General features: G+C 42.4%; 1 protein-coding gene across 1 annotated transcript in view; it reads left to right on the forward strand.

Annotated features, from left to right (window-relative positions):
- The window catches only part of LOC134397341 (two pore calcium channel protein 1-like), a 59,648-nt gene that overhangs the window by 5,983 nt on the left and 40,849 nt on the right, over positions 1 to 12,816 (forward strand). The window contains exon 2 of the mRNA XM_063123912.1: positions 3,529 to 3,611. Coding sequence (XP_062979982.1) covers positions 3,529 to 3,611 — 83 coding nt within the window. The remainder of the gene's footprint in view (positions 1 to 3,528; positions 3,612 to 12,816) is intronic.

Here is a 12,816-nt window from a genome sequence, read left to right on the forward strand (position 1 = left end):
GGTCCCATGTTGTTCGCTAGTGCTGGGTGGGGTGGGGAGAGTGGTTAGGATGGCCACTTATGCATTGCCCAAAAGAGGAAATTAATCACCAAGGAGAAGGACAAAAGAGGGTGCAGATCTGCATGACATTTCCAAATGCTACATTTTAAAGTACCAATACAAGCTTAATTGCTAAAAATAATAATAATCAGAAATACAATACATCACACCATAGATGAGAAAACTGGGGCCAGGTCACCTGCGTGCCTGTTGTGTAATCTCTTGTCCAGGTGCTAATTGTTGAGTGGTAATTTCCAGGCCTCTTAGCTTTAAGGTGGACTTGGATTGGACAGTCCTTCCAAGGATGCCTTCAAATAGAGGACTGCCCTTTGTAAAGTAGGACACTGGGCCACCCTAGTATGGGAAGGGGAGGTTTAAGTCTCACCTTCCCTGTGACCTTAACCACCACCCTCTCGTGCTCAACTCCCTGAAGAGGGAGTGTTCCTTCCAGAACAGCCGTATCCATATGTTTCAGGTACTTTTAGGTAGTGGCTCCTGATGGCAGCACTGAGGGGGCGTGGCTTCAAGGAGCGCTGGATGAGGAGACCCTGAGGGCTGGAAATAGCCCATGGCCTTGGACGTTCCCCACCACTGGATTAAATAAAACATAGGCAGATCTGGAAAGGCCATCCGATCTTGTGAGCAGCAAAAGAGCTAGAGGATCATGGCAGCGAATCTGTCTGAAATCCTCTCTGTAGTGTTGAGAACCACAGAGATCATATATTTGCCTGGTGAGGTTGTGGCCTCTTCCACACTAGGGGCCTTCAAGAGGCAGCTGGACAACCGTCTGTCAGGGATGCTTTAGGGTGGATTCCTGCATTGAGCAGGGGGTTGGACTCGATGGCCTTGCAGGACCCTTCCAACTCTGCTATTCTATGATTCTATGATTTATTTAAAATATTTTGATACTGTCCTTTTGTGAACCCAGGTTAGCTTATTGGAAGATAATGAATAGTTTAAATCTTAAGGTAACTTAAGGAATTTCACAGAACGGATGTTTCCTGTTGCCTTCTCCCTAGTGCAGCCACCAGAACCCCTCAAAAGCCTCTTCAGAGGGTCAGGGACCCCCTTTTGCATAGTGTGGGATGCAGAGGGGGTGGAATGGAGAGGGGGGGGGAACCACCCCAAATTGATTGGAGGTCTGAGCAATTTTAGGTAATTCCCCCTTGCTCTGCCAGCAGTTCCTCTAACCTTCTTGAAAGACTCTTTGGGGAAACTTCCTTGCTGGGAACTCCCTTAAATTGGCCCAATCTCAGAATCCAAGCCAGTCAAACAACGTCGACAATAAATATGAAACACAACCTACTGACAATGAAATGCCCGAAACAGTGGTTGATGCAAACAATAAGGTTCAGCAGATGGTGGTCTTCAGATATCTCAAAGGCTGCCAAAGATGGAGCAGATTTATGTTCCATTGCTCCAGAGTTTGGGACTAGACAATAATGGTTGGAAATTACAAGGAGGCAGGCTTAGGCTAAACATGAGAACTGTTCAACAATGGAAGAAATTGCCTTGGGAGTTGGTGGGCTCTCCTTCGCTGGAGGTATTTAGGCAGAGGCTGGATGGCCATCAGTCAGGGAAGCTGTGGTTGCAAAATCCTGCAGTGAGCAGGGGGTTGGACTAGATGACCTCTAGGGCCCCTTCCAAATCTAAAATTTCCTCTTCTATAAAACTGTCACCCCTGCAAGAATCCTGCAAGGTAGTTTGCTGCTGTTCCCCTTCTTGAACACAGCTGTACTTGGTCAACTCTGTATAATGAGTCTGTGGCATAGCTGCGACTCAAACACTGGTTTCCCAGATCAAAGTCCGGTCTCCCATTCATTCAGCCGGAATGGGCTTTCCTTTATTACAGCTTTGAACATAATCTGGGTTGACTATAGCCTTACTAGATGGAGGTTTCAGGAAGAACCCAATGTGTGGTGACTTCTTTGTCCGTAATGCAACTTCAAATAATATTATGTTTGCTGAGAGACAAGTGGCAGACATACAGTTTAAGCCAACTTTGGGGTGGTTGTTCCCCCCACCCCACCCCACCCCACAGAATTAATTTGCCCCAATCCAGAAATGGATGTGTGTCTTCCCTACATGATAAGTATGATGTTGTTTACAAGTGTGGTGGGGCACCATGCATTGTCAGGTTGCACATAACCTGTTACAACTCCGATTTGCATTGTCAGCCTCTGCCACCAGGTTGTAGGTTGCATCATTGACTATGCTAAAAACATGTTTATAGATCACATTGGTTTAAAAGCAAGGATAATTAGAGTTATACTAGATTCTTTCCCCCTTCCTTCTTTGATTCTATGAGGGATGATCTCTTGGGTTGAACAGCTGCTATTATTAAGTTATCTTTGTGCCAGACAAATGCTCTTTCTTGTAAGACACTAACTACTTAAGGGGAGATAGTTAAACATTATATTTTAATAGCTAAACCATGCAGTTAAAATAATCCCTGACACTGTGCATTACATAGTCCTTGCTGCTGTTATCAGCTTGTACTCCATCACTAAATGCTTTGCTGTGTGCCCTCTGAACCTGCTTGTTTGGTCTCTAATCTGCAATCCAAGGAACGTCATGAAAACTTAGCATATGTGGGTAGTTTTTTCTGCTGTTGAACTACAACTCCCATTATCCCTATCACTGGTCCTGCTGGCTGTGGATGATAGAAGTGGTGTCTTTTAACATCAGGAAGGTTCCAGGTTGGTGAAGACGGGTCTAACCCGTACTGCAGTCAGATCCTGTGTATGTTGACCCAAACGTAAATCCTGCAGAGTTTAATGAGGTGTGTTTCCTAGGATGTGTGCACAGCATTGCTATAATATTCAAAGTCTTAAGCTTGAAAGCCCTAAATGGCCTGGGACCCTTTTATGTAAAGGACCACCATCACCCATGCAATCCTGCCTGAATGTTAAGATCTGCCTCAAGAGTCCTTCTTGAGAATTGGCACAAAAGGTAGGGCCTTCTCAGCAGTGGCCCCAAAACTGTGGAATTCTGTTCCTATTGACTTAGTATTGGTCCTTGTCCATGTATTCAGGCAAGCCTTGCAGGCCTTCATGCTGCCATTAACTGAGGTTGTAATTAACTTTGTATTTCAAAACTTTCTCTACATACATCGTATATATGTGAATGTTGCTCTGGTTTCACTACACTGTTTTGTGAGGGCTTTGGCCTAAACAGCGGCTATAAATACTTTAAATAACTATACATGCTCAGCATTCCCATCCACCTATGTAGGGAATAAGCTCCGCCATCACTGGTGGTCAACAGGTGGCTACATCAGGGCTGAGTGATTCTAGTCTTTGGATAAGATAACCATTGTGCCAGTAAGGTGGAGTGGTAAAAAGGGCCGTAGAGAGTAGAAAAAACTGATGGGGGGTAGAGAGAAACTAGTGAAATCCCGGATCTGCCTAGAATGGGCCATTAAGTAAAAAGTACAGCAATCAAAATGTATCTATATTGAAAATATCCATCTTTTCTCATTGTCAACAGGGCCTTCTCCTAGCAGCCGCATATGTCTACGATGCCCAGTACAACAGGAACATCCCATTCAAGACCTCGCCACAGGCAGTCAGGTAAATGTGTGGTTTTGGGTCGTGTTGACAATTCTGATGCCTGGTGCAAAACTCAAGTCCTCTCAGGGCTTGAGTTTATTCCTCCTGCTGGGCGGTCATGCTATGATCTCAAATCGCATGGCCAAAGGTTTCGTTCTCCAACAGGCTGTGTTGGCACAACAGTTGTGCTGAATAGAATAATGTTGATGGTGCTATGGTGGTCTCAGATATGTGTCTCTTGGGATTTGGTCCCAAATGTGGCTGTTACTGTTTTAAAGCAGGGCTAGTAAATTATTACTCAATTATTCTTGAAGTCAGTCTTTTGGGAGTTGTGTATCTGGTTTGAGAAGAATGGTGTTGAGCTTGCTATGATGAGAGCTTGAGACATGGCACATGTACCTACCCATGTATTATGGTCATTCTTGGAGGAGACCTTTTTCTAGGTGCCCCCTACCCACTTTTTGAAGTAAGGTGGGTAATGTCTGGCAAGAGAGGGTGTCACAGAGTATGAATGTTATGTGCATTGTTAAGAAGTCATTATATGTCATAGGAGTGCTATTCATAATAACCCATGTATGATAACTATGGTTAGTAATAGATGTTTTTAGTTCTGTCATGTGTTGTGAGACAGCAGTGAGTATTGGAATTTATTCTTGGAAAAGGAATGTTGCCACAAGTGATTGGTTAAGTATTGAAAGCAGAATGCTGTTTAGCTTTGGAGGGATACCTTCATTAAGGTGCTACTGGTGTCAGTGGTAAATTTGGCTACATTGGGCCCGTTCAGACAACACGCTAAGCCATGGTTAGGCCGCTAACCCTTTTGTAGTAAATGGCTACTGAGTGTGTTTAAACTGTGTTTATGTAGCCATCAGGATTAGAATGGTTCATACCACACACTAAGCCAGAATGTTTAGCTCAAAATGCTTTACCACCATGGCTTAGCGTGTCGTCTGAATAGAGTCATCGGGTGATAGATGTATTAGGGTTATATAATAGAAATAGGAGTAATGATTACTCGTCTCAGTATGACCAGGTCTGAAACTTAGGATGAAGTCATCAACATAGGGGTTATATAAATCAAAAAGTTGATTTGATTGCCCAGACAGATTCTGGGAGAACAAGACACCTACCCAACATGATTATCTAAGCTCTGTCAACCATGCTTTCCAGACAGGTAACGGTAAGATCTTGTTGGTTGAGAAGACTAGAACTTTAATTTTACTAAGAAATATGTTAGCCACAATTTCTGTTATGCTTTTAATCATCCTGATTGCATTGTATGTAGTAACATGTTTCACTAATTTTATCATGCAAAGTTTTGTTATTCTCTAATACTGTCTGAACAATGTGGTTATTTGGCTTAAGAGTAGTTTCAAGGACCACAACCTTATCAATTAATTAATTAATTATAATAATAATAATTTATTACATTTATATACTGCCCCATAGCTGAAGCTCTCTGGGCGGTTTACAAAAGTTAAAAACAGTGAATATTAAAAACAAATTTACAAAAATTTAAACCATAAAAAGCATAAAATACAAACAAAAACAGACAAATACTTGAAGCTATAACACTCAGCTGGAACTCATACATTTGTTGCTGAGTGGGGTCTGTCCATGTAGTCACTATTTTCTCTCTTAGTCAAGAGAGTCACAGACGAGCTAGTTGGATGGAGCAGAGAGGCGAGTCTCCCATCTCAAGGGCATGGGCCCAACTTTAGAATGCTCTCCACAAGAAGACTTGCTTGGTGCCCATTTTGATACCAGTTGCCAAGTTGAAGATCTTAAGGGCGAAGACTAGTTCTTTACTAAATCTGAAATGATTGAGCTATGGGAGGGTAGATCTTGATTGAACATTAGGAGAAACCTCTTTATGGTAAGAGCAATCTGCCAGTGAAATCAATAACCAAGAGCAGGGGTTCCCAACCTTTTTGGTTTGGAGGGCGCACCTAGAATTTTTGCAAGTTTTGTGGATGCTCTCACAAAATAGCTGCCATAGGAGAGTTGTCTGCTATGCTGTGGTGGGCATAGCCAGGAACACAACACCCATTTCCTAGACAGCAAACTGGTGAGGCTAAAAGAAAAGTAAATTTCCCAAGAGCAGGTACAAGGCAGACATGGAGTTCCCACACACAAAACCACTCTCCTGAACCTAATGCTTTCTGCACAAATAGACGAAGTTCAGAGAATAGAAGTAACTTGGCCAAGAATCTTGTATACCAATGCACTCACAGAGACCCCTGCCCAGAAAAGCTTTCCCATTCATTCCAACTGAGGGAGACGATGCATGTCCCGTGTTCCTTTGGAGTGAAGCAGACAGGAAGAGGGAAGGCGAATGTTTGTGGTGTGTGGGTGTGTTGGGGCAGAGTTCCCAGAGAACTCCATTGCTAAGGGGGCGGGAAGTTGAAACTGGATTTCTCTGGTCTGCTGTATTAACTTGTGGTTCTTTGCTTTTCCATGGAGTCTGGGAGTAGGGGTGGCTGGGATAGAGAGAAGGGGGGCATTGGCTAACGGAGACTGAGAGGCAGCTTGTCTTTTGTGAAATGGTAAAATAGGGTGACCATATTTTGGAAACCAAAAAGGAGGACAACATGGTCGGCCCCCAAGGGGGCGTGTCCAGCACCAAGGGGGCGTACCCACCCGAACATCGTCTTGGTCACATGTCTGATTTTACAGCACACGTTTAAGACAAATCTGTTCTACATAACATCTTAATGTTAAAATCACTGGAATAAAGAACAAGTGAGAGATTCAATGTATCTGAAATTAACTTCACTCATTCCTACTTTTGTAGGTTTTGCTGTATTTCGAAGGTTCTGCTATACTCTGTGTGTTACATTCTGCCCTTCCCTCAAATATCTTTTCTGACTGTATTTTCACTCATTGCAAGCTGCTGTTGTTGTTAACAGGGTTTGCTACTGGCCGGCCGGATGGCTGGCTTTTTTTAATTTCAATTTTTTAAAAAAGCTTGTGTATAATTGTCACAAGTTTCTCTACTCTAACATTAGGGTGGGTGTTGTGGCAGTGAACACTACTTTGCCCATTCGCACTTCTCACTTATATACATTACATTCTCAAGGCTTGTGTTTTGGCACCACTTCGCACATCCAGACTTTGAACTCCTGTCTACTTCCTGCACAAACATGCGACTCTGAGACCCTCTTCCTAATGCCCTGCGTTTCATGCCAGCACCATGGGGCTAAGTTACAATAGACGTCTCTGGGTTGTCTGTGCAGCCTCTGTTGTCTCTCACTTTAAGTCATTGCAGACAAACCAAAGCCTCCAGCCTCAAACAATCTCTCTCTCCCCCCCCCCCCACAAAAGTCTCCCAATGGTCCAGCTAGGCTGCACACTTGTGGCCTGGGATATTGCTTATTGCAGGTTATTGCTTGTTCATGTCTGGTGACTCTTACATTATTATTATTATTATTATTATTATTATTATTATTATTATTATATTCCGCCTTTTGCCCAATACTTTAAAAACTTCTGCAACCAGCCGCCTCCACCTCCTCTCCTCCTGCACAACTTTGATGCACTCTTAAATTATTATTATTATTATTATTATTATATTTATTTATTTATTTATTTATATAGCACCATCAATGTACATGGTGCTGTACAGAGTAAAACAATAAAATAGCAAGACCCTGCCGCATAGGCTTACATTCTAATAAAATCATAATAAAACAATAAGGAGGGGAAGAGAATGCACCAAACAGGCACAGGATAGAGTGAAACTAACAGTATAAAAGTCAGAACAAAATCAAGTTTTAAAAGCTTTAGGAAAAAGAAAAGTTTTTAGCTGAGCTTTAAAAGCTGCGATTGAACTTGTAGTTCTCAAATGTTCTGGAAGAGCGTTCCAGGCGTAAGGAGCAGCAGAAGAAAATGGATGAAGCCGAGCAAGGGAAGTAGAGACCCTTGGGCAGGTGAGAAACATGGCATCAGAGGAGCGAAGAGCACGAGCGGGGCAATAGTGTGAGATGAGAGAGGAAAGATAGGAAGGAGCTAGACAGTGAAAAGCTTTGTAGGTCAACAGGAGAAGTTTATATTGGATTCTGAAGTGGATTGGAAGCCAATGAAGAGATTTCAGAAGTGGAGTTACATGGTCAGAGCGGCGAGCCAAGAAGATGATGTTAGCAGCAGAGTGGTGAACAGAAACCAATGAACTGATGTGAGAAGAAGGAAGGCCAGTGAGAAGAAGGTTGCAGTAGTCCAACCGAGAAATAACCAATGCATGAACAAGAGTCTTGGCAGAAGAGACAGACAAAAATGATCGAATCCTGGCAATATTATACAGGAAAAAACGACAGGATTTAGCTACTGTCTCAATATGAGGAATAAAGGAGAGCGAGGAATCAAATATAAAGCCAAGACTACGAGCTTCCTTGACTGGAGTTAAGTGTAACATTATTGACAGTAAGAGAGAATGAGAGATGAGAAGGTTTAGGAGGAAAAACAAGCAATTCAGTCTTTGCCATATTAAGTTTCAAACGACGATGAAGCAACCAAGCTGAGATATCTGAAAGACATGCCGAGATACGATTGTGAACATCAGGAGAAAGATCCGGAGATGAAAGATATAATTGTGTATCATCGGCATACAGGTGATATTGGAGGCCATGAGATTGAATAAGATTACCCAAGGGCAACATGTATAATGAAAACAACAACGGGCCAAGCACCGAGCCTTGCGGAACCCCTACTGAAAGGGGAAAAGAAGAAGACGAGCTGCCATTAGCCAACACGCTGAAAGAGCGACCCGCTAGATAGGAGGCAAACCAGTTATAGACAGAGCCACAAAATCCAATGTAATGAAGGGAATCTAAAAGAAGATCATGATCAACCGTGTCAAAGGCTGCAGTTAGATCAAGGAGAATAAGAACGGAATAAAGGCCTTTAGACTTGGCAATAAGAAGATCATTGGTAATCTTAGTAAGGGCTGTTTCAGTGGAATGCAAAGGACGGAATCCAGATTGAAAAGGATCCAGAGCAGAGTTACTAGAAAGAAAATCAAGACAACGAGATTAGACCACACGCTCCAGGATCTTTGAAACAAAAGGCAACAAAGAGACAGGTCGGTAGTTAGACAGAGATAGCACATCAAGAGTAGGTTTCTTGAGAATAGGACAGACTGTAGCATGTTTAAAAGCAGAAGGAAATGAACCAGAGGACAAAGAAAAATTAATAATATGAAGCAAGGAAGGGAGGATAGCAGGGATAAGATTAATAAAGACGCGAGAAGGAATCGGATCATGAGAACAAGTGGAAGGCTTCGAAGAGCGCAGTATTGTAGACAGTTCATCAGCTGAGACCGAAGGAAATGTAGAGAAATTTGCAGGAGGAACTGACAGATGAGGAACAGGAACTGGAAGAGGAGCAGAGCTGGCCAGATCAGAGCGAATAGTTTGGATTTTAGCATTGAAAAAAGAGGCAAAGTTATTAGCAGACAGAGAGGCGGGGAGAGATGGTGGATTAGGCATCAGAAGAGAATTGAAGGACGCAAAGAGCCGCTGAGGATGCCTAGCATTTGACTGGATCAACGTTGAGTAATACTGCTGTTTGGCGAATGAAATGGCAGAAGAGAAAGAGGAGAGTACAAATTTGTAATGGACAAAGTCCGCCCAGTCCCTGGTCCTACGCCAAAGGCGTTCAGCTGCCCGGGAACAAGAACGAAGGTAGCGGATGAAAGAGGTGAGCCACGGTTGGGGTTGAGAAGGACGAACTATCCGAGTTGTAGATGGAGCAAGATTATCAAGAGTTGAAGATAAGGAGGAATTAAAGAAGGAGACAGCTGAGTCCAAGGAGACAGCCGAAAAGACAGAAGGAAGAGAGGAGGCTAGAGACTGAGAAAAAGCCTCAATTGATAGATTGCAAGTCACGACAAGAGCGAGAAACAGGATGTGAAGGAGGAGGATTATGAGTAATCGTGAAAGAAACTAGATGATGATCTGACAAAGGAAAGTCAGCAGTAGAAAAGTCCAAAACAGAGCAATTTCGAGTGAGAACAAGATCCAAACAGTGTCCAAGGGAATGTGTGGGTGCATCAGACCAAAGCTTAAGATCATAAGAGGAAGATAATGAGTGAAATCGTAGAGCTGCAGCATCTTGAGGGTCATCCACATGAATATTGAAATCACCCAAGATAAGAGTAGGACAGTTATCAGAGAGGAAAAAGGACAGCTATGAATCAAAATCAGAGATAAATTTTGAGGACGAGCCTGGGGGGCGATACAGAACTGCAATCCACAGTCGCAATGGAGTGAAAAGCCTCACTACATGTACCTCAAAGGAGGAAAAACAATGTGATGGTGGAATGGAAAGAGGCTGGAACTGGCACAAACTAGATAATAAAAGAACCACACCACCACCACGACCCTCTGGGCGACTAGTGTGAGAGAAAGAGAGTCCTCCAAGAGAGAGGGCAGCAGAGATGGCGGTATCATGGGCAGGAAGCTAGGTTTCAGTAAGAGCAAGGAGGTGAAGAGACCTAGAGATAAACAAGTCCTGAATGACAGGGGCCTTAGAAGCGACAGATCGACAGTTCCATAAGGAACACAAAAAAGGCAGCTGAGAAGATTGGAGACACCGAATAGGAACTAAGTTAGGAGAGAAGAAATTGGAACGAGCCATAAGGAACAGATATGAGGAGAAAAGAATTGAGAGAAGAAAATGAGGAGAGAGAAATAACAAGAAGCCAGAGAAGTAAAACAAGCGAAGAACAGCAATAACCAGAACAAGCCCGGCCACGACCAGTAGCAAGCGGTCGCAAAACAAGAACAAGAAGGCAGGCACAGAAAAAAGCAAACAAGTAGGATATATAAAAGCAGTCACAGCGCTGAGTAATAACCAAACAATGTAGAAGATCATGTCCTGAATCAGAAAGTAGCAAAGACCGGTCCGAGGCTGGGGTTCTTCCTCCGAAGTAACAGTTCCGCTTGACCGGCTTCGTGCCCACGGCAGAGAGCCTCAGGCCGAGAGCTCCTTGGCTCTCGTCCTTTGGCAAGCCAGCCTCTGGATCAAGCTACAGGTGCATCTGGGTTGCCTTCAGCCTCTCTCTGCCTTATGCCAGCCTGCCAACATTTCTAGCCTCAAATAATCCCCCACCCCCCTCTATCTTTGCCAAAGTCTCCCAACGGTCCAGCCAGGCTGTGCACTTGTACCCTGTGGCTGGGGGTAGGGCAACAGCTTATAGATTGGTTGCATCCGGTGACTTGTTTTTTAAAAGTGAAGTGGAAGGGAAGTGGTAGCAAAGCAATGATACGCCAGGTTCCAACATTCACAGCAACAGGGCATCCACAGAGAAGAGAGCCTCTCTCTCGACTAGCACCTTACTGTTGGTTGTGAGAGTTTTTCGCTAAAGATGACCCTTCATCGCCCATGATGTGGAAATTTGAGAAAAAGGCCTCTGGCCCATTCTGTTTTGCCCTGTGGGCTGCTTTGACTGACCTCCTTTCTTACATTTTGATTTGTGGATGCCTTGCCTCTGCTGAGCTCCAGGTACCCGACTGCACACCAGGTGCCCTGCTTGCCCAGGACTTCTTACCTAAAGACTGGAGATCCCCTTAATGCCAAGGGCTGAAACTGCTCAATGTGCAACCTGAGTTTGAAGGATATGGCTCCAGCAGTTTTAAAAAACAATAATTTTAAAACTTTGAACTTTTAAAAAATCCTTTAAAAAAATGGATGAACAGATCTGATTCAAACTTGGCATGGCTTAATCTCTCCTTAAGAGCTATCATGGTGCCAGCTTTCAGCCCTTTATCTTTAAAAATGTCATTTTAAAAAAATAATTTTAAAACCTCAATTTTTTTAAAAAAATCCCTAAAACTCAATGGATGAACAGACCTGTTTCAAATTTTGTATGGCTAAAGCTCTACCCAAAAGCTATCAGGGTGCCAACTTTCAGGTCTTTATCTTTAAAAATGACAATTTTAAAAATAATAATTTTAAAACCTCAAGTATTTAAAAAATCTTAAAAAATCAATGGATGAACAGATATGTTTCAAATTTGGTATGGCTAAAGCTCTACCTAAAACCTATCATGGTGTTAGGTTTCATCTCTTTATCTTTAAAAATGATGATTTTAAAAATAATAATTTTAAAACCTCAATTTTTAAAAAAAATCCTAAAAAACAATGGATGAAAGGATCTGGTTCAAATTTGGTATGACTAAAGCCCTACCTAAGAGCTACCATTGTGCCAAGTTTCATGTCTTTATCTTTAAAAATGACATAGTTATAAGCTTTTTTGTTAATTCCCATTAGAGCTGCTCTTTGGCTGGGGAAGATTGGGAAAATCCGGATTCCCCCTCCTGGATTTGTCCCCCAAAACCTGGACAAATCCGGGCAAATCTGGTCATATGGTCACCCTAAGTTAATATAGCACCCCAAATATATTTGTCCCCTGTCACAAAGATCCATTACTTAATCATTTTATTTCTATGCCACCCAATAGCCAAAGCTCTCTGGGCAGTTCACAAAAATCCATCTTGCCAAAGTTCGGATTCGACCCATGATGCCAAGACTTTTGAGCTTATTCTGCTTGTGATGTCATTCATGACATCAGAATCTCATGTTTGTGTTCAGCCTAGGCTATCTCCATGACAACGGCACTGGCCATTAAAGCTCTGCAATGAGATAACCAGCCTGACTATCCATCAAACTTCATGTTGATTTTTGCTCTCATAACCTAAATCTGACAAAGAGCTCTGTGTAACCTGAAAGCCTGCTTCCAGTATTTTAAAAATACTTTAGTCCAGTGCACCTCTATGAATTAATCTTTTTTTAAAAAAATTTAATACTTTTATTTATTTTCCACAAAAACAAGACAAATAAGGAAAGGTAAAAATGCAAACTATACAAACTAAATCACAATGCAAACATCTACTAAAATAAACACAAATACATAAGGCTATATTCCATTTAAAGCGATCTTCATGTCAGACGGCAAATACCAATTATTTCTAGTTAACCAGATCCGAATTACATAAAAGCAAGGCAAAAATGCAAGTTATATATAAAATCCGCATACAAATATATCATCCTTTTGCAGTTCTTGTATATACTTAAAAAAAGGTTTCCAGTCCATTATTATTTATTTTTATTTTTATTTATTTATTTAGAGTATTTTTATCCCGCACCTCAGCCAAAAGGCTCTCGGAGCGGCTTACAATGTATCAATAAAGAAGACAGTCCCTACCCTCAGGCTTACATTCTAAAAAAAG

Source organism: Elgaria multicarinata, chromosome 4 (genome assembly GCF_023053635.1).
Source record: "Elgaria multicarinata webbii isolate HBS135686 ecotype San Diego chromosome 4, rElgMul1.1.pri, whole genome shotgun sequence".
Lineage (NCBI taxonomy): Eukaryota > Metazoa > Chordata > Lepidosauria > Squamata > Anguidae > Elgaria > Elgaria multicarinata.